The sequence below is a fragment of the Ovis canadensis genome, chromosome 6 (genome assembly GCF_042477335.2).
Source record: "Ovis canadensis isolate MfBH-ARS-UI-01 breed Bighorn chromosome 6, ARS-UI_OviCan_v2, whole genome shotgun sequence".
NCBI classification, from domain to species: domain Eukaryota; kingdom Metazoa; phylum Chordata; class Mammalia; order Artiodactyla; family Bovidae; genus Ovis; species Ovis canadensis.
In genome coordinates, this window is record NC_091250.1 from 51,064,114 (window position 1) to 51,085,789 (window position 21,676).

General features: G+C 35.0%; 1 protein-coding gene across 2 annotated transcripts in view; it reads right to left on the reverse strand.

Annotated features, from left to right (window-relative positions):
• MMRN1 (multimerin 1) overlaps positions 1-21,676 on the reverse strand; it is a 105,535-nt gene that overhangs the window by 31,101 nt on the left and 52,758 nt on the right. Inside the window, exons 3-6 of one of the 2 annotated variants that reach the window (XM_069593702.1) lie at positions 19,965-20,084; positions 16,773-16,879; positions 3,275-3,376; positions 1,467-1,640 (exon numbers count right to left, since the gene is read on the reverse strand). In XM_069593702.1, the coding sequence (XP_069449803.1) occupies positions 1,467-1,640; positions 3,275-3,376; positions 16,773-16,879; positions 19,965-20,084 (503 nt within the window). The remainder of the gene's footprint in view (positions 1-1,466; positions 1,641-3,274; positions 3,377-16,772; positions 16,880-19,964; positions 20,085-21,676) is intronic. The other variant, XM_069593703.1, reaches the window with a different exon arrangement.

Here is a 21,676-nt window from a genome sequence, read left to right on the forward strand (position 1 = left end):
CATAGGGAACATACCAGAAACGTAAGACAGAGTCTTTCTTTCAGTTGGTTAATAGCACTAATAATTTACATGACTGAAAAAATAATGATGGCTCTGTACTAGTAAATAATATGGAAATCTTCACCTTTTTATTTCGTTTATTTGTGAACCACATAAAATAGAGAAAAAAAATAACATGAGTGGTAGAAATGGGATGCACAGTGAATATTTTTTATGTACAAAATAAAGTGAAAGGGACAAGTAATCCTAAAACTTGGAAACATACAATAAGCCCAGTGAATTGAGATGCTCCTAGTAACCAAAACACATGTCTAGAATATCCATGGCCTACCTGAAATCTCTCTGCCAAATTAAGTCCTCCTGATCCATTACTTATCAGTTGACTTGGTTTTTCTTTGTAGAAGCCTTCCCTGATCCCTTTAGATTGGATTTATTGAAATTATCAAGGGGTCCTATTGTATTGCTACCATACCAATTACTCACTATACATAAAACTCTCTGGTAGGCAGAATAATGTTGCCCCTAAAATGTTCAGCCCCTAATCACCTGAACCTGTGAATATGTTACCGTCTATGGAATCTTGACAGATATGATTAAGGTTAAGAACTTTGAAATGAGGAGATTATCCTGGATTATCCAGATGGGTGCAATGTAATCATATGTGTCCTTAATGAGGAAGAAGGCAGAAGAGTGGATCTGAGAGCTGCCATGAGGACTCAACAGCTGTTGAGTTGGCTTTTGCAAATGGAGGAAGAAGGCCATGAGCCAAGAAATGCAGTAGCCTCTAGAAGCTGAAAACAAGTTTAGTCATCAAGAAAATGGACCCTTAATCCTACAACTGCAAGAAAATGAATTCTAACAACTCAAATGAACAGGAAATGGATTTTCCTGCAGATCCTCCAGAAAGGAACAGAGACTGCTATTTCAAGAGCACAAAATTCAGGCCAAACTGACTCAGATTTCTATGAATAATGACCTGTGGAATTTAGAATATATTTTATTGATTATATTTTATTGATTATATTCCATGAGCTAGATCGTTTCTGGGGTAATAATATATTTTAGATTTATCCTCGATATCTTTATCAATATTGAGACAATCATGGATCTATGTGCCTTGATAAGCATCCCTTGACCTCATCTTTCTCTTGAACTGGAAACCACAATGGAAGCAGATTAAGTGTAGCTCCATTTAACTATAAAAAATACAAATAAGGCTATAACTAGGTACACAGTGTCAGTAGGTCAGATGAAATATTTAAAGATTTGTCTGTATTAGTAAAAATATATTTAGATGATTCAAATTATTTCAGAAATTAAGGGATTTTAAAGAATCTTATTCCCCCAAAAAATCTGTTTTAGACTTCTCTACCTCCCAATCTAAAGAAAAGATCTTAAAATGATGTGGGAAAATAGAAATGAGTCATTTGCCTTCTGTCTCAACTAAATGAATAATTTACTTTTACCTTTTAGAAAAGATTGAAATTCTCTGGTTTTGTCTTCATTGATTTTCTCTTCTAGTGAGGAATATGTGCTCCTTACATCACTCACGGCCAAAGAAATATTGTCAATCTTCTTCTGCAGAAGGGTTAGTTTCGTTGCCTGGTAGTTCATCTGGTCAGTCATTTTTTGTGTCACTGCTGATATATAAGGTGAGAACATAGGAAACATTTAAAAATTCATATTTAAAACCACTCAAATCTCATGATAGATTGTGTGATAATTCAGATAAACCGTGTTTGTGCTTCATATTTGAAAATATAGATTATATACACTTGGCAAATGGAATCCTAAATTTTATACTATTCAGGGGAAGAAATTTATAAAAAGCATTCTAATATCTTAGAAGTCTAAAATGTTTTAATTTTGCCCAGAATTTTCAGTCTCTTTTCTTAAAGAGTGTCTGTTAAATTTTCAATAGATGAGGAAATTGAGAGTCAGAAAACTAAAATAACTTGCTTGAGGTTACCAAGCTAATGTCTCATCTTCTGCTTTCAAAGATGTAACTTTATATATATATATATATATATATATATACACATATACATATACATGTGCATACATACTACATACATATACCTACATATGCATATATTACATATATATGTAGTTTGTATCTGTATTCTGAGAATTTTTTATTTACTGCTGCTGCTGCTGCTGCTGCTAAGTCACTTCAGTCGTGTCTGACTCTGTGTGACCCCATAGACGGCAGCCCACCAGGCTCCCCTGTCCCTGGGATTCTCCAGGCAAGAACACTGGAGTGGGTTGCCATTTCCTTCTCCAATTCAGGAAAGTGAAAATTGAAAGTGAAGTCACTCAGTCGTGTCTGACTCTTTGTGACCCCATGGACTGCAGCCTACCAGGCTCCTCCACCCGTGGGATTTTCCAGGCAAGAGTACTGGAGTGGGGGGCCATTTGTTTACTGAGCTATTCTTTAATGAAAGATAAAGAGATTCAGAATTTGGTTAGAATAACTTTATAAAGCAATGATACTTTACATACCTTTACATGTGATTTCAATAATTCAAGGAGGCTTTCATTGTATTTTGTGAAAATACTGATGTTTGACCCCTTAACAAAAATTGAGTACAGTTTATAAGCTATATTCACCTGAATTCTTAAAGAGATTCCCTTAAATCAGATTCCTCAATTTGAGTGCCTTGTTTTGTATGACTAGATATATGCCAAATATAGACGTTTTTAGCAGTAACAAACTTAATGTTTCTAAGAGATGAAGCCTAAAAGGAATGGTGAAGTATTTATGATTAGAAAGATGAGAAAGTATGTGACATGCCAACTTTAGATCAACATGATATTCTTGTTGATTCTGAGCCACAATTCTTTGCCCTAGTCTGTCATCAATACACCTTGGCAATCTCTTATCAAATAAAGGAAGAAAGGCTTCTTAGCTGCTTTAAAAAGATCAAGTCCTGCCATCCATGCCAAAGTTCTTCCATAATTGTACTCTTTGGAGGACAATAATGTGATTTAAATTTGAAAACCTGTGAATTCCTTACAACCTAGTGTGACAGCATTTCTATTCCCTTCTGTGTCTGTACAGAGAGCTCCAATAATTACACACGTTCCCTTCATGTTGGGAACCAGCAATTCATTCAGTTTCACCTAATACACAGCAGCAGTAGAAAAGGGTCAAGAGGTACATTAATGTGTCCTCATCAAACATTTGACAGGCAAGTGATGTATTGTTTGTAAGCCTTCATAAATAGAGTTGACAATGATTGGGTTAGGGACAATAGTAATTGCAATCTGTGACCTGGGTCACCACAGTCTTGGGGCTGCTGCTCCAATCTTCCTCTGCCAACAGCCGCGTGACTTTCAGCCTGTTTGCTGTGTATCAGCTGCTGTTGTTCCTGGGCTAGATAGAAGCAAAAAGAGAAGAGAGAGAGAGTTAAGCACTGGGTTTACCTCATTTTTTTCCAGTCCTGAGCAGCAATGTGGCTAACATGCATTTTCACATGTACTGAAGCACGATGGTCATGGTCCAATATGACTGCAGAGTGAGCGGCTCTGCCCCTATCCAGTGTGCTACCACACTGGAAGTGTAAGATTCTAGTTCTCTTTGAAAAAAGTAAAATTATTCAGGTTTCCTTGTAATTGAAAATGGGTGATAGTTTGGGGGAAGCTGTGTAAACTGGGGGATGTATACTATCAGTATAATTGAGGGGACATTAAACTCAGTTGTGTTAAAAGCTGTAGCAACTTTCTAAGTGGACTGTCTCAAAGACGGTTTGCTTAAACAAAGCAATTTCCAACTGGTGGCCACTTGAAAGTAAGGGAGAGCTGCAAGTGTTTTACTAAGAGAATATTTGCTTAATAGTGCCACTTAGAAGGGTTTTCCCCAGATTTTTAAGAAATACATAGGTTCAAAACAGAAACACTGTAAGTAAAAGCAAACCATTACAGGGCATGTCTAAAGGGGATCAAGCAGTAAAATCAGTGAAATTTCAGAAAAATAGAAATTCTTATAAAATAAATTTACTCTCTTGAAACATTGCTTCTTTTTTCCCATGAATCAAACAATATTTTAAATGGGAATATAATTTTTCACTGGGGAAAACAATTTAGAGGAAGATTTATTAAAAATATTGAACACATTAAGTAATATATGTCTGTAATTTGCAGACTTCTAATGAACAAATTTATTCATTGAGGTCTGAATATCAGACACGAGAAAACAAGTGCTTGGTGTCTGTGTTTCTTCCCATGTGAAATTATGTACCAATGAAACTGCACTTCTGGCATATGTTAATTATGCTCTGTAAGGATATGTCGCTGTGACAGTAATACTAAATCATCTCTACTCCATAGAAAGTGTATATATTTGGCGCTAATTTGACTTAGTCTCTATTGTTGGATTAAATTTTGCATTGCTTTCTTTAGAGCACTGAGCTAAATTAATGAATCTCCATTCATGTCTGGAGTTTTTGTTTTGATTTTCTTCTCTCCACTGATTAATAGATAGCCTGGCATAATTTTTTATTTATTTGGAGGAAGAAGACAATCTGTAGCTTGTGGAAAAGTGCATGCATTTAGGAGCTATGGTAGGTGGTGAAGAGTATTAACTTTTATGCTAAATAATTGTATATTTTCAAATCAAGATACTTTCTTAGATGTAATAAAGCATTTTCTTGGCAGCTAAAATCTATCTACTTAAGAGTGTTACCAAAGAGTAAAGTATTGGTTTTCAAACCAGGGTCCCTGAATCAGCAATATCAGCATCACCTAGGAGTTTTAAAAATACAACTTCTGCCCCCCCCCCCCCCCACAGACCTGCTAATTTAAGAAACCCTGGAGTGAGGCAGAAATCTGTGCTTTAACAAGCTCTCCAGTTGATTCCAATGCACACTGAAGTTCATGAATCACTGGAATTAAATCCATCTATCAAGATAAATCATTCTTAGCAACTTTCAACCTCACTACCTTACCCGTTCCTCTTAGCCATGGAAGAGTGTTCTGGATATAGGCTTGTATTTATAGCAAAAGGAAAAGATGGGTTTAGCAAAATGAACAAATGGTCTTTTCATTTTTTTACTGCTAACCTTTCTGAGCCAGATCATAGGAGAACAAAAAGAGCTGGTGCATTGGAATGCACGCCACAAACAGAGGATTTTGTTAGGAAGTAATGTGTGATTATGGTAAAAACAAAGACCACATATTTTGTGGAATACAAACATGGCTGCTCTTCAAACTTATTTTTCTATTATTAACTTGTAAAGCATATTATGTTCTTGCTTTTCTTTTTTTTTCCTAACATCTCTTTGAACTAGTAGTTTTTTGTTATGGATGGAAATCAGAAGTGATTGTTAACTTTGAAACTAAGTGTCAACATTCTGTCCGTCATCCTTGCCCCATCTGAAGATTATGAATCATAGCTCTGTTCTAGGGAATTGAGAATGTGTGTATATATAGTTCTTTAAACTCTGCATGTGATTTCAATGCATGACCGTGGTTAAGAACCATTAATTTAGAACAAATTTCAAAATTTTCTAATTCTAATAAATAAAGTCAATGTTATAAGGCAGAAAATACCAGATTTTTCTTTTTCTTTTTCTTTTTTTTTTTAGAAAACACCAGATGTTTTTAAGTTAAAAATTGCAGTCCAGATTACAATTGGATTGATCTTTCAGAAATTTTTAAACAACCACTAGCTTTGTTGATAGCAAGAGTACATGTTAAAGACTTGATTTAATAAGTGAATAAAAACCTTTAGTCTCCTACCATTCCATAGACAAGCAGACCTTTATAAGGAGTAAGTGAAGTGAGGTGGATGTGGAGAGTGGTTTTCACAGTTCCCATTCCCTACTATAGATAATACTATTCTCAGTGTTAGGACACACAATCCCCAAAGAGAGATTCCTAAGTGTGTGCATGTGAAATCTTTGAGATACCTACCCAGCAATCAAATCTAGAGCCCACTGACAATTTTAGTATGTCTCAGAAATAAAAGGGTTTGTCATAGATAGCTTTTATTATGTTGAGGTATGTTCCTTCTATTCCTGCTTTCTGGAGAGTTTTTATCATAAATGGATGTTGAATTTTGTCAAAGGCCTTCTCTGCATCTATTGAGATAATCATATGGTTTTTATTTTTCAATTTGTTAATGTGGTGAATTACATTGATTGATTTGCGGATATTGAAGAATCCTTGCATCCCTGGGATAAAGCCCACTTGGTCATGGTGTATGATCTTTTTAATGTGTTGTTGGATTCTGATTGCTAGAATTTTGTTAAGGATTTTTGCATCTATGTTCATCAGAGATATTGGCCTGTAGTTTTCTTTTTTTGTGACATCTTTGTCAGGTTTTGGTATTAGGGTGATGGTGGCCTCATAGAATGAGTTTGGAAGTTTACCTTCCTCTGCAATTTTCTGGAAGAGTTTAAAGAGGATAGGTGTTAGCTCTTCTCGAAATTTTTGGTAGAATTCAGCTGTGAAGCCGTCTGGACCTGGCTTGGTAGATGCCCAAATATACTACTGGAGAAGAGTGGAGAAATAGCTCCAAGAAGAATGAAGATATGGAGCCAAGGAGAGGGTGAGGGTGGGATGATTTGGGAGAATGGCATTGAAACATGTATAATATAATATATGAAATGAATCGCCAGTTCAGGTTTGATGCATGATACTGGATGCTTGGGGCTAGTGCACTGGGATGACCCAGAGGGATGGTACAAGGAGGGAGGAGGGAGGGGGGTTCAGGATGGGGAACATGTGTATACCTATGGCAGATTCATGTTGATGTATGGTAAAACCAGTACAATACTGTAAAGTAATTAACCTCCAATTAAAATAAATAAATTAAAAGAAAATAACAAAAAAAAAAAAAGAAATAAAAGGGCCTTTCCACTCAAAGCCTAGGCTATAGCACCTCACTCTTATCTGGTAACATCCCACAACGCCCTAACTCCAAAACTGTATTCAATCAGTATGCACCAATGTGACCTAGCAATTATTAAAATATTGAAATACAGCCATACATACTGGAAAATATATTACGATAAAGTGTAATAACTCATAAGCACTTCCCTAGTGCCTCAGTGGTAAAGAATTTGCCTGCCAATGCAGGAGACACGGTTTTGATCCCTAGGTCAGGAAGATCCCCTGGAGAAGGAAATGGCAACCCACTCCGTTATTCTTGCCTGGGAAATCCCATGGATAGAGGACTAGACAGACCTTTGTTGGCAAAGTAATGTCTCTGCTTTTGAATAGGCTATCTAGGTTGGTCATAACTTTCTTTCCAAGGAGTAAGCGTCTTTTAATTTCATGGCTGCAATCACCATATGCAGTGATTTTGGAGCCCCCCAAAATAAAGTCTGACACTGTTTCCACTGTATCCCCATCTATCTCCCATGAAGTGATGGGACCAGATGCCATGATCTTTGTTTTCTGAATGTTGAGCTTTAAGCCAACTTTTTCACTCTCCTCTTTCACTTTCATCAAGAGGCTTTTTAGCTCCTCTTCACTTTCTGCCATAAGGGTGGTGTCATCTGCATATCTGAGGTTATTGATATTTCTCCTGGCAATCTTGACTCCAGCTGTGCTTCTTCCAGCCCAGCGTTTCTCATGATGTACTCTGCATAGAAGTTAAATCAGCAGGGTGACAATATACAGCCTTGATGTACTCCTTTTCCTATTTGAAACCAGTCTGTTGTTCCATGTCCAGTTCCAACTGTTGCTTCCTGACCTGCATATAGGTTTCTCAAGAGGTAGGTCAGGTGGTCTGGTATTCCCATCTCTTTCAGAGTTTCCCACAGTACATGTATTTTACTAAATATTATTTAGGAATTTACAATAAATTATTAAAAACACTGGAAAAGAGACAAAAGTTTAAATTTTCAAAGTATTTTAGATATCATGAGTGGGAATATTTTGAACCTTAGAAAAAAATAAAAATGTTATCAATAATGAGCCAAGTCCTGGATTGTCTAATGATACAGTGCAAATATCAGTCTGGAACATCTTTTGCTATATAAGATATCAAAATCAAAAATAACAAATCAATATCAAAAATAAATTATATTTAAAAATATAATCTGTATATTTGAAATAAAATCTACTTGATTTTCAATACAAATTAGTGAACTGTTTTGTTTTCTTTTTTCAGTCCCTATGTTGTGTCCAACTCTATTGTTGACTCCATGGACTGTAGCCCATCAGGTTCCTTTGTTCATGGAATTTTCCAGGCAAGAATACTGGAGTGGGTTGCTATTCTTTTCTCCAGGGGATCTTACTGACCCTGGGATCACACCCTCCTTTCCTGCATTGGCAGGTGTGTTCTTTACCACTCAACAACCACAGAAGTTCATCAGTTTTTACTTAATATATAAATGTTGACTTCAAATAATGATCTAAATTTGTATCATTAAAAATTACTAGACTTTTTTTGTCTTCAATGACATTTGATTTCTGTTAAAATTAATTTGTGATCAAGAGAAAAATATTAAAGAACTTTATGAAATTGCATGTGTGCTAGGTCACTTCAGTTGTCTCTCTTTCAGACCCTATGGACTGTAGCCTGCCAGGCTCCTCTGTGCATGGATCCTCCAGGCAGGAATTCTGGAGCGAGTTGCCACTTCCTTCTCCATGTGCTCTCCCTATCCCAGGGATCGAACCCTATGTCTTATGTCTCCTGCATTGGAAGGTGGGTTCTTTACCACTAGAGCCCACTAATTAGTTTCATGAAACAAGCTTTTGTAACAATAAAAATTTTCAAGTAAAGTAAAGCCTTTGAAATAAAAAAACTTCAAAATGCTTTATCAAATATATTAGTAAAATTCAATAAAATAAGAATTTTAGAAAAAATTAGAACTTTTAACATCATCATGAAATTCAGATCAGTTTTATGTTTTACATTTGGAAAACAAGGTTTTTTTTTTCTACAGAAAGGAAAAGGAGAATTGGTTTTCATAAATGACATTCTAAATCTTTTTTAAACTTTATAAGGAAAAAATTATTTCCCTTTTAAACTGAAAATAACATGAAAACTGATAAAAGACATTTTAGATATGAAAAATGTTTACAGATACTACTTAATACAAAAATTAATAAGGGAGAAATTACATGAGAAAATACAGATTTTCTAATAACTTATGTGAAAATGAAAATTTTATGACAAAACTCAAAAGTATAATGTTTAAGCGCCTTGATTTATGATGACCTAAGTTTGATTAAATGTTTGCGGAGCTGTATGAATTGATTAAATAGGACACTTCTATAAGAATTTTTATGATTTAGTTAATAATAAATATATTAAATATTTAAAAATACACATAGAAATAATGAAAAAACATAATGCAATCACTGTTAACTCAGTGATGTCTAGTAGATAATTCAGTCACATGGCAATACCATTGATGTTAAAAGAAATTATAAACTTACTGAGATTTCATGTCACTAATGGCTCTAAATCTGATGAAGAAGTCTTTAAAACAGACCGAGGCAGACCTATATTAATCATATCTCTGATGGGGAGATCATTTAGCTGGTGTCATCCATGTCAAAAAAAAGAGCACATCAATAATTTATAGAAATTACTAAATTGCTTAGAATTTATTTGAATGATACAATGACTGATTTGTGTTATGATTTATATTACTAGGTATATAGTTTTATAATATAAGTAACATATACACTGGAGTGGGTTGCCATTTCCTCCTCCAGGAGTAACTTAAGAAAATAAAATAATATTCTTAATTTTTTATTTTTATATTGATTTATATATTAATCGATACCAAGTTAGTTGTCAAGTTTTTGAATATAACCCCTGCCCCTTGCCATAATCAAGAGGCAGATTAATTGAGGCAATCATGATCCTGACTAAAGTGGAGTAACCTCAATAAAAATTGCAATAGCTTTTTACACAGTACATTCCCAAGGGTTTAAAATACGATGCTAAAAGTTTTCATTACAAATTATAAGGCATTATTTTATATTGCATTATATTTTAATGAAATTAGGTGTCTTCTCTGTACAAAGTATTAAATCTTGCATATTTAATGTGGAGATTGTAACATTCTATTTCATTGAATGTTCCTGATTTGGAAAGAACTAGCAAAAAGAGAGTCGTCCACACACACACACACAGTCACACAAAAGGAAGTGAACAGTATGCTATGTGTGTTGGGTCTTATTTGAGGCAGACTATTTCATCCAATTATGGTTGTCTCTTTGCCACTCACTCCAGGCCAGATCCTGAATGTGCAAGAAGTGAAAACAAACCTAGGTAAGAGGTAAAGGGTCAAGAACAGAAAGGAGGTATACAAAAAGAATTTAAGTGTAATTTTCTATTCACCTTAGGGTCAAAAGAATTTCAAGTAAATTTCATTCATGCAATCTGGAAAAATGCCATTGCATTGCCCATGAGAGAATAGTAAGTGACACACTGGAGCAAATCAGCAAATTAGAAATAAAAAGACAATAAAAAACTTTAGAATAAGAAAATGGGAGAAGAGAATTAAATAAAGAAAGCTTTCAGATAGTCTCAGATGGTAAAGAACCTGCCTGCAATGTGGGAGAACCAGGTTTGATCCCTGGGTCTAGAAGATCCACTAGGGCAGGGACTGGCTACCCACTTTAGTATCCTTGCCTAGAGAATTCCATGGACAGAGGCTACAGTCCATGGGGTTCGCAAAATGTCAGACATGACTGAGTGACTAACACTTCAGGAAGAAAAAGAGAAATAAACCAAAAAGGATAACGATTAACACAGAAATATTGACTGAAGCCTTTCGTATTCTTGCATACTCATCTTTGGTGCTTCATTCCTCAGCATGTGGAAATATTTTTATGAAATAACCGTTAATATTTCTCCATATTTATATTAACTAATTTTTTATTTAATGATTGCTTTACAGAATTTTGTTGTTTTCTGTCAAAACTCAACATTAATCAGCCATAGGTGTACATATATCCCCTCCCTTTTGAAAATCCCTCCCATTTCCCTCCCCATCCCACCCCTCTAGGTTGATACAGAGCCCTGTTTGAGTTTCCAGCCACTATGGAAGATGGTATGGAGATTCTTAAGTAATCTAGCAATATTTTTCTATATTTTTTAAAGTTTTAAAAAGATTGATTTGAAAGAAAATGTAAGTGGAAAGAAACCCTTTCAATATTGAATGACAAAAACTAATGTGATTGCATGTGTGTGTGTGTGTCTGCATAAAACTTCGCATTTGCTCTTAGCTATAGTCATTTTTAATTAATTGTTTTAGGAGGAAATGGATGAAGAATTTTATTCCAAAGTAAAAGAAACAACCATTAAGCACCACAAAAGATCTTTGAGATCCAATTGTTGTATGAACCTCTTTTCTGTGGAATTCATTGGATGCGGTCTCTGCCAAGGCTGTTAACAACCTGAAATGCCTGTTTAACAAATTCAATAGTTTGTTATCTTTTCTTAGCTCTGTTTGTTGACTGGAGTTCAATACTTGCATTCATCCCAATTTATTTCTCCGGATTTAGATGGTGGAGAAGCACTGATAGGATCTCTGAGAGTGGAGTCAGTTACTCTCCTGTGATAAAATTCCTGGTTGATCGATGCTTTTTCATTTTTTCATTTAGCAATCTTTCTGTCTTCCTTATGTATTCTTTACCACAGGACTGCCACGATTCTAGGTTTTCCAGGCAATCATCTTATCTTGCACTTAAGCAGAGACCTTTGTTTTGTTCCATAGGTACAAATTTCTAAGTCTTTTTTTCTTGATCCTTTCTAAGAGATTGGTGCTGAGACAGAAGGACATTTATTTAGAATAATTCTACCCAGATCTTTATGTTCTTCTGATTTTTAAAAAGTTCAATATATTTTTAAAATTGTATTTCTTTTTTCTCTTTTCCAAATATAATTACTTTTTTTTCCCTTGCATTAGAATCTCTGATCTTAGTGGATCAGGGCTTAAGAGAAACAAGGTCAGCAAGTGTCAAGAGCAACCATTCCTTTATTAGGTGGTTTTCCTTTCTTTCTTTTAATTATATGGGTGTTATTTTTTTTTTTTTAGTTTTTTATTTTTTTAAATTTTAAAATCTTTAATTCTTACATGCGTTCCCAAACATGAACCCCCCTCCCACCTCCCTCCCCATAACATCAATCTGGGTCATCCCCATGCACCAGCCCCAAGCATGCTGCATCCTGCCTCAGACATAGACTGGCGATTCAATTCTTACATGATAGTTTTTCTTCCTTCCAGGCTTTTGAGGCATATGGAGGAAGTCATTAATGGCGTCTCAGTAATAGGAAGCTTGCTCTCTCCACCTTAGACCCAGACACCTTCCTGTGTGGTTTGACAAGGCCAGTTTCCAGCTGATCCTTTGATATCAACTCAACACTGCATGATGATGTTGAGTACATATGTAAACATTTACTGAGATTTAGTAGCTAAATAGAAAACAGTTTGATGCAACAAAAGTACATTGTGTTTTTTGACTAAACGTATCATACTATTATTGAGCAGAGGAGGTAATGTTCTTTTTCAGGGGAAGGTGTTAATCACTACCAAGAACTAGATATGCAAAAATATAAGAAATATAGTTTTATTTGTTTCAAATATTGTAATGAAATATTTAACTATTTAAAATTTAAATATTTAATTATTTAATATGTAATGAAATATGTAACTTTTATGGCATATTAATTGAAGTAATTTTCAAAATAATCTTACTAGAGAAGCCACATATTTAAAATAGTACAATAGCTCTTACATAATTTATTGAGTTAGTGCACACTTATGAAAATAAATATTTTTATATATTCATAACATATGGCAGGGCCTGTTTATTCTAATAACCAACTAATTACATTTTTCAACATTCATAGTAACTATGATATATTTTAGAAAAGTTTTATAAAATACCTTTTTACTAGATAGAGGATCTGATTAAAGCTGACTGGATTTTTTTGAAAACAGATTTTTAGACAAGTTTCTTTTCCCTCCTCTCTAATCTAACATTATTTGAACTTAAATTCCTGTCCTTTGTGTTATTAGAGCAAGCCAAAATTTCCTTTAACTACTTCAGAACATTTTAGAGACATCTACTGGAAAAGCACATTATTGCAAAATTTATAAAATTGTTTTAGAAAGTATGTCATTACTGATATTTCAAAACATATCTTGGATACCATATCAGAAATCTAGGTCACTTTGTGAAGACAAGCTTGCTGACCCTCAAGAAAGGTGTAACAAATGTAGAATATATAAAAATGTTACTTTGATATTGGACTTGGTGCTCCTTTTTCTTACCAACAAAACTCTATTCACTTACGCTTTTTATTTTTATTTTTTTAAATTTTTTTATTTTTTAAATTTTAAAATCTTTAATTCTTAATGCGTTCCCAAACATGAACCCCCCTCCCACCTCCCTCCCCATAACAACTCTCTGGGTCATCCCCAAGCACCAGCCCCAAGCATGCTGCATCCTGCGTCAGACATAGACTGGCGATTCAATTCTTACATGATAGTATACATGTTAGAATGCCATTCTCCCAAATCATCCCACCCTCTCCCTCTTCCTCTGAGTCCAAAAGTCCGTTATACACATCTGTGTCTTTTTTCCTGTCTTGCTTTTTAAAACTTAGTTTCTTCTTAAGAATGTGACTGTTATTTTAATAGCTAATCTAGAACTTCTTGCCAGAATTTTGATTCTCTGAGTTGCAGCAAAAACAGAATGTGTGGAAAGTTAGTAATAATATAAATAGTATGTTGGAGAATAAGACCACAGAAAGAAATGCTCCATGGGTTTTGTCTTTTTTTTGATGCTTTATCTTATATTGGTATATAGGTGATTAACAATGTTGTGCTGGTTTCAGCTGTACAGTAAAGTGATTCAGTTATACATAAACATGTACCTGTTTTTTTTTTTTAATTCTTTTGCCCCCATGGATTTTGGATCACACATCCTTTCCTAACAGGTTGGGGATTGGTCTACTGAAAGAGACAGAAAAAGAGAAGGGTAGAAAGTGAAGCAGGAGAAATAAATGAGAGTGTAGTTGCCAGCAATTCCATTTTCTGATCTATTGATTATATATTTAAAAAGACCTCCCTAGAGCAATTTAAATTAAAATTGTTTCTTTTTCTATTATGAAGTTAATTTTGTTGTGGGAAGGAAAGTTGTGGGGAAACAAGGATTTATGACACTCATGTAATACTTTACAAATTTTCCATGAATAAAATAATTCCCTCTTGTTGTAAAGGACTGACACGGAAGTAATTATCATCATAGCTACATAACCAGGTTATTTCAAACCCTTGAGGGCTCTGAAGGGATTTAAAGAATGGATCAGCCACACTGATTGTTCTTGCCATATTTGGAGCTGCTTGTCATGTGAGACAGCATGGAGAGTGCTGTCAAAGGGAACCTGACAATTTTCTCTCCCACATATGAATAAAAGACTGTTGGCACACATATAAGGTGTGATGAAAGGGGAGGAGTACCTTGGTATGTAATTGGGTAGGAATCAGAAGGAAAATGTGTGCACTCCCCCCTCACCCCGAACCCCTGCCCCAAGGATAGATGAGATAATGAAGAATGGTTCAAGGGACAAAGGGACACAGTACTCCTTGATACTACCAGTGCATCAAATGCGCTAATGAAAAATTCAACAGCTTTTATGTACTGCGATGTAAAGTGAAGACTGGGATGGTCAGGATATTGTAGGCAGCAACAGTAGGTTCCCTTGGAATCACAGTTGTATTAGGGTTGATTGTATGACGAAATGACACAATGGGCACATCTACCATCAGAAAATTATTCCCACTATAGATTTCAATGGAAAGAAGACCTTCCCATAGCAGCTTAACCAGCAGATACCTGCATAATTCTAGTTACAGTATTGTGACAGACAGTCAGAGTCAGAACTGTTGTGGAATGTGTTTGTTAATGGGGATTCAAGATAACAGTTTGTGAATCTAGTATTAAAGGTATCCACAGGTTGCTTCCATTATACCAGAGGGTGTTGTTAAAAAACAAAGCAAATCCCGTTTGGATTCAGCTTAAATATTTCATATAATACTTTGAAAAAAGGGGAAAAGAGTACATAATAGGTATGCAAAATTGTCAACTAGTCTCTTTTTTTATTGTGTGTGTATATTTATAATGATGGAATTCTGTGTTTTTCCCTCCTGGGCATAAACAGTCCACCTTTAGTGATTAATAATCCATTAGCAGGTATAAAAGGAAGAAGCATGAAGGAACATAGTCCTCATCAGCTGGAGACGATGACACCCTTTGACATACAGGCTCCTCTTCCTGCTACACGTCTGCATTCAGTCTGTTAGGTACAATAGAACGTGGAATGACATTCAAAATTTCTAGAAGGGTATATTGTGAACCCTTCTGAACAAACACTATATTTAAGAAATGATAATGGAATTAATAATCTTAAGGATCTTTTTTCATAAGAAGAGAAATATAAAAATGAACTGTAAACTTTAGAGTAGAGTACTACATATTCTCCAGAACTCTTAACCATCTGACACACACAGACTATAAACAAATATGTTTTACCACAGAGAGTATGTCTGTGTACCTGATGGAAATCAGAAATCCTTTGAAAGCTGGATCATATTTTGAGTTTTTTTAGAACATGCTAAACTACCTTCTTTGCAAGTATTTTTGGTATAGATTATATTTTGCTTAAAACTTTGTTTTACCTGATGCTATACTCTGAAAATGTATTAAATAACATTTCTGAAATTCAGCCCAGATCCAGAAGAAAATAGCAGTACAGTGAAATTTGCCTACAGATTCTCAGTGAATGGGCTAGAAGAACCATATATAATATCCTTAACTAAACTGCAAGTTTCCTAGAGCTTTTATATTATAACTTTCTTTTTTTTAATGTGAATCATAATGGTTTCTCCACACTTACATTAATTTTTAATCACAGTCTCTTACACTGTTGATTGAATTCCCTGCTACTTCTAATGGCCTTTCTTGAAATATTCATTCATTTAAAATATATATTCTGATGCAGTATTTTATTTTTCAAAGGAAACCTATTTAAAGCCCAAAGCAAAATAATAGTCACATGGATGTTAGACCATAGCAGGTTACCATGCATTTGATCAGGCTTGCCACCAGAAAAATCCTTAAACTTTGTTGAAAAATGGCTCCATTAGGATATGTTTTAAAAAGGAGAATTTCACTTATAGATGATATTATTTCAAATGATTGAACTGGAACAAAACTAGAAGGTGATTTTATTTTTACATAGGGTCACTTCTAAGACAGTTTACTTAAAAATATAAAGTTAGGATTTCTGATATTTTAATAAGGCATTGTTGATACCACAGAGCTAAGGGAAATTAAAATATTTAGACAGATCTCCAATTATTCATCATATGAAACCAATACAAAAATGAAAGAATTTAAAGGATAGCTTATGAAATTTTACGGTGCTGGAATAGCTCCCATATTAAGAAGCTCTAAAATAGTAACTCTTGGTAGTTTTACTTCATGTTAATTTACTTGAGTTCAAAAGAGAAAACACAACTCCTTTGGAATCAGTTGCTTATTCTTTAGTAGTTTTATGCTTCTCATTGTGATTATGAAATTACTATTAGAATATACCCTTTTAAAAATTTTAATTAGAGGCTAATTGCTTTACAATATTGTGCTGGGTTTTGCCATATATTCACATGAATCAGCCATGGGTGTACATGTATTCCCCATCCTGAACCTCCCTCCCACCTCCTTCCCCATCCCATCCCTCAGGGTCTTCCCAGTGCACCAGCCCTGAGCACCGTCTCATGCATCGAACCTGATACCTTTTAGCTGGCATTTTGGTCCGCTGAATCCAGGACAGCACTTCCATTCTAATGAGGTAACAATCTTATGTTGCATCCTGTACACAGAATTTGGTATCTTCTGAGACCTAGAGGAGAGGAGCCCAATTGGGGGAAAACAGATTATTTGTCTCACATTAAATTATTAGTTGGAATAAAAGTGGGATGATGCCTGGAATATAATAAGCTTATGTTAAATGTTATCTGTTATTCCTCTTATTATAATAATGTTCATCATCAATATTGCTGTCAAACTTAGAGTTCTTTAAATACATTATAAAAAAATTAAGGTTTATACTCTTTGGTATTTAAAATTTATACCTATCATTATGTTTTCTAAAGATACTACAATTTTTCCCTTGATAATGCTTTTCACTAAACCAATGTTACAATCTATTTTAATTCTAATGTTTAAATAGCTTATGGGAATAATTAGTTTTAGTTCTTACTATTTCTTATATCATTAGGGTTAAAAGAATCCATTTTCCTCCAGATCAATATTAAACAACTTGAAACAAGTTAGATATCGGTGATCTGATTAAAAATATGATAGCCACTATGATTTTAACCTGTACTTTCTTATCTCTCAAGTTTTTAAGTTAAACTACCTATTATTTTTCTTATATAGTATCTCTCTTAGAGGGAGAGAGAGAGGGAAGAAGGGAGGGAGGGGAAGAGGGGGAGAGAAAGAGAAAAAAAAGGATCTAACATGAGAAAGTGTTTCTGAGAAGAAACCATGAAAGGGAAATGAAGACACTCTAGCATTTCAAGTTAATAATCAATATATTAATAAATAGTGAATGGCACTAAATTGCAAGCTTTAAATATGTAAGTATAAATCATAAATACAACTTGGTCACATGATTCTTATCCCTATGACTTTAATATTTAGGTAATACTTCTTATTAAATGGGTCTGTGAAATTGGTTTGTATTATCTTGTTTAATCCCCATATTAGTTCTATGAGGACAGTATTACTACCCTGGCTTGGTGATGAGGAACCTATTATTATCTTAATTTGTCACATATGATTATGTGGAGACAACAGTAGCCACTATCATGGATAAACCCTGATTATGTGGGGAAATGTATTATAACAGGCTGGGTCTTAGTTTCTATGATAACTTGGGTGATTAATTATGTGTGAAATTATTTCTCAGTTTTAAAATGAGCTATAAGACATCTTCCATCTCTGAAAGTAGGCTAATCATTTATCTGTATTTATTTCTGTAAATTATAATCAGCAAATAACTCTGTCCAGTGAAACAGCATCTCTAGTCCAGCAGCTAATGCTAAACAGGGAGTAAGGCAGTTTGGGAGAAGACGCTAGAGTTTATCAGGGTAAACTCAAGCAGTTAGTTGCATTACTGTTGGACTCAACTGTTCCTGCTTTGACAAACTGTATCCCTGGTGCATGTGGCTCAGACAAAGAAAAACTGACAAATGTTGCATTTGCACTGAAATAGAAAGTACAAGGAGAGATTCACTCAAATGTAAAGAAAGATTAAAAAATGGGAACAAAGATGCATATTTCTAGTTTGTTCAAAGAGAAAAAAAAAGCTCACCTGAAACTCAGAAGGGCAGTGTGATTGGGGTTACTGTAGTGATATTTTCACTACTAAAGAATTAACAGTCCTTTCTTTGTATTGCACGTTGACTAGGAAATTGTCATAAAGGGAGGAAATGCCAGAAGAACTGGAGCTCAGGTCTCCCAAATCCCTAAGATGTGCTTAGCTCTTTGGACCTTGGACCTTAGCTATGCTCTTAGGGACTAAGAAACACCCTGATTTTATGTATCCTTACTGCACACTGTTCCAGACTAATTCATTGCCCGAGTTATTTGTATGACAATTTGCATAACATTAGCCATCATGGCCTGAATAACAATTTTAGTTTTTATTGCAGGCTTTCCTGAAACACCCCCAGCTGAGCTACTGTGACTGCATGAATTCAGAGAATTTATCACTCAGCCTCACATTTTAGGAAAATTACATAATTAAAAAAACAACTCTAAGTAACATAAGTCATTAAAATAGACACAAGAAGAAAGAACCCACTTAGCTGCTTTACCAAGCATAATTGCAATTAGTGGCTTGCCAAGTTATGGGCTTCTTTAGCCTAGTCTGAAAGGGAAATTATCAATAAACCTTTAGAACCATATGAATTTCATGGAATTAAAGGATTGTGGTCTAGTCATAGAATATAAGTAATAGTAATAATAAAAATAGAAATAAACATAAGAGTTAACATTTATTAAAAACCCACAAAGTACCAGGCACTGGGCTAAGCATATTACTCCATTTATCTCACATATGCTAAAAACACCCATAAGGGGCAGTTCAGTTCAGTTCAGTTCAGTTGCTCAGTCATGTCCGACTCTTTGTGACCCCACGAACCACAGCACGCCAGGCCTCCTTGTCCATCACCAACTCCTGGAGTTCACCCAAACCCATGTCCATTGAGTCGGTGATGCCATCCAACCATCTCATCCTCTGTCGTCCCCTTCTCCTGCCTTCAATCTTTCCCAGTATCAGGGTCTTTTCAAATTAGTCAGCTCTTCGCATCAGGTGGCCAAAGTATTGGAGTTTCAGCTTCAACATCAGTCCTTCCAAAGAACACCCAGGACTGATCTCCTTTAGGATGGACTGGTTTGATCTCCTTGCAGTCCAAGGGACTCTCAAGAGTCTTCTCCAACACCACAGTTCAAAAGCATCACTTCTTTGACGCTCAGCTTTCTTTATAGTCCAACTCTCACATCATACATGACTACTGGAAAAAACATAGCCTTGACTAGACGGACCTTTGTTGACAAAGTAATGTCTCTGCTTTTTAATATGCTTTCTAGGTTGGTCATACCTTTCCTTCCAAGGAGTAAGCGTCTTTTAATTTCATGGCTGCAATCACCATCTGCAGTGATTTTGGAGACCCCAAAATTAAAGTCAGCCACTGTTTCCACTATTTCCCCATCTATTTGTCATGAAGTGATAGAACTGGATGCAAGGATAACTAGTTTGTGCATTTTAGCTAAAGATCACACATTTAGTTCAATGTGATGCGCTCTACCCTGACCCTACTGTACATACATGTACTTGGTATGATTAACTTTCTTTGCATATTCCAGGCCAGACATGATTATGGTATAAGCAGTGGGTATTTTCAAGAAACACTACATACCTTTGAGGACAGGGTCCACTGGTCCAGCCACAGGGCCCTCTGCCACTTGGAACATAAGTGACTTGGTTGTCCAGTATCACTGTTGGAGATAATCTGGTATGTACATAAGCACACCAGTTCCTAAGGAAGAGATCATTTATATTAGGAAAATATTATTGTCAGAGAGCATTCTTTTCATCAAGATTATTTTCTTAGACCTATGTCTACTGCCACTAGTGTGTATTAGATACATTGAAAATTTGATATCTAACTTTAAAATATCTAGAAATGAGAGAAAACATGCCTATTATTGCATGACTGTATTTATGGATAATAAACATTGTAAGATCAAAGTAAATTAAGAATAAATCAGAGATAAAACCAGAATCTATACTGTTCACCTTTAAGCTAAGTCAAAATCCAAGATTGCCCTTATGCAAATTATCAATACTGGACTGAGATAGTGACTCAGACATAGATCCATCAAACAATATGCAGTAAGACAAATGTAAGCAAATGAATGTTGTAAGGTTCAAAAGAGAAGAAAAATTGTTATTAGCTACAAGCGATACGATTGTGAATGAAAATACAGCTGTCTAGGTTGGTCATAACTTTCCTTGCAAGCAGCAAGCGCATCTTTTAATTTCATTTCAATCACCATCTGCAGTGATTCTGGAGCCCCCCAAAATAAAGTCAGCCACTATTTCCACTGTTTCCCCATCTATTTGTTATGAAATAATACAATTTAGGAAAAACATTCATAATCTTTCCCAGGTTCAAATAAGCCAAAAATATTAACATTAGATGAAAATGATCTATGGAGTTTTAAGCTAAAAATATGTTTAATATTTATATTATGATAACTAAGTACTATAGAACTTAAATGAAAGTCTTTAAAATACATACCAAGATATATTAATGTGTTTCTGTTTCAGCTCAGTCTCTCAGTCGTGTCTGACTCTCTGTGACCTCATGAACTGCAGCACACCAGGCTTCCCTGTCCATCACCAACTCCTGGAGTTTACCCGGACTCACTCTTTTAATTTCATGGCTGCAATCATCATCTGCAGTGATTTTGGAGCCCAAAAAATTGTCGGCCACTGTTTCCCCATCTATTTGCCACTGAAGCATAGCTGGAAAATCCAGCTGCCCTCGCATCTGTTTTGCATGACCTTTCAATCATCAGCAAATACTTCTGCCTCTAGGAATGGAAGACTGGGTAGGATATGGCTATGTGACTTTCTAAGCTATCACTATGGAAGGCATATTGAAACAAAATTCATGCATGCCATGTACTGTACCCAGAAATTAGAGACTTGTCTAGATGGTGTTAAGGTTTTGACCTATCTAGAGTGCTCATACCTGCTTCTTACATTCATGTTGTTAATCTTTTGTTCATAAAATGAGACATATTATGAAATATGTGAATGGACTTCTCTGGCTGAAGTCTTTAATGTTTAGGCTCCTAAACTGGTTCAAACTAAAATAACATTCATGAAATAGTGTCTTTTAGACTTCTAATGATTATATTTATTATATGCAGATGGCTATGTGATTTGACTTAACTCTCTGCTTCCATGAGAGCCCTGACTTGATTACAGTACCTGAGTTCTTGGTTGTAACAAAATGTTCTGAAAATAGGAAAAGAAGGGAAAAAATGACTAAAGAATCCCTTGAAAGGATTGTCATGAAGTTTACTCTTACACTAATAAATTTCATTCTCACACTAATTT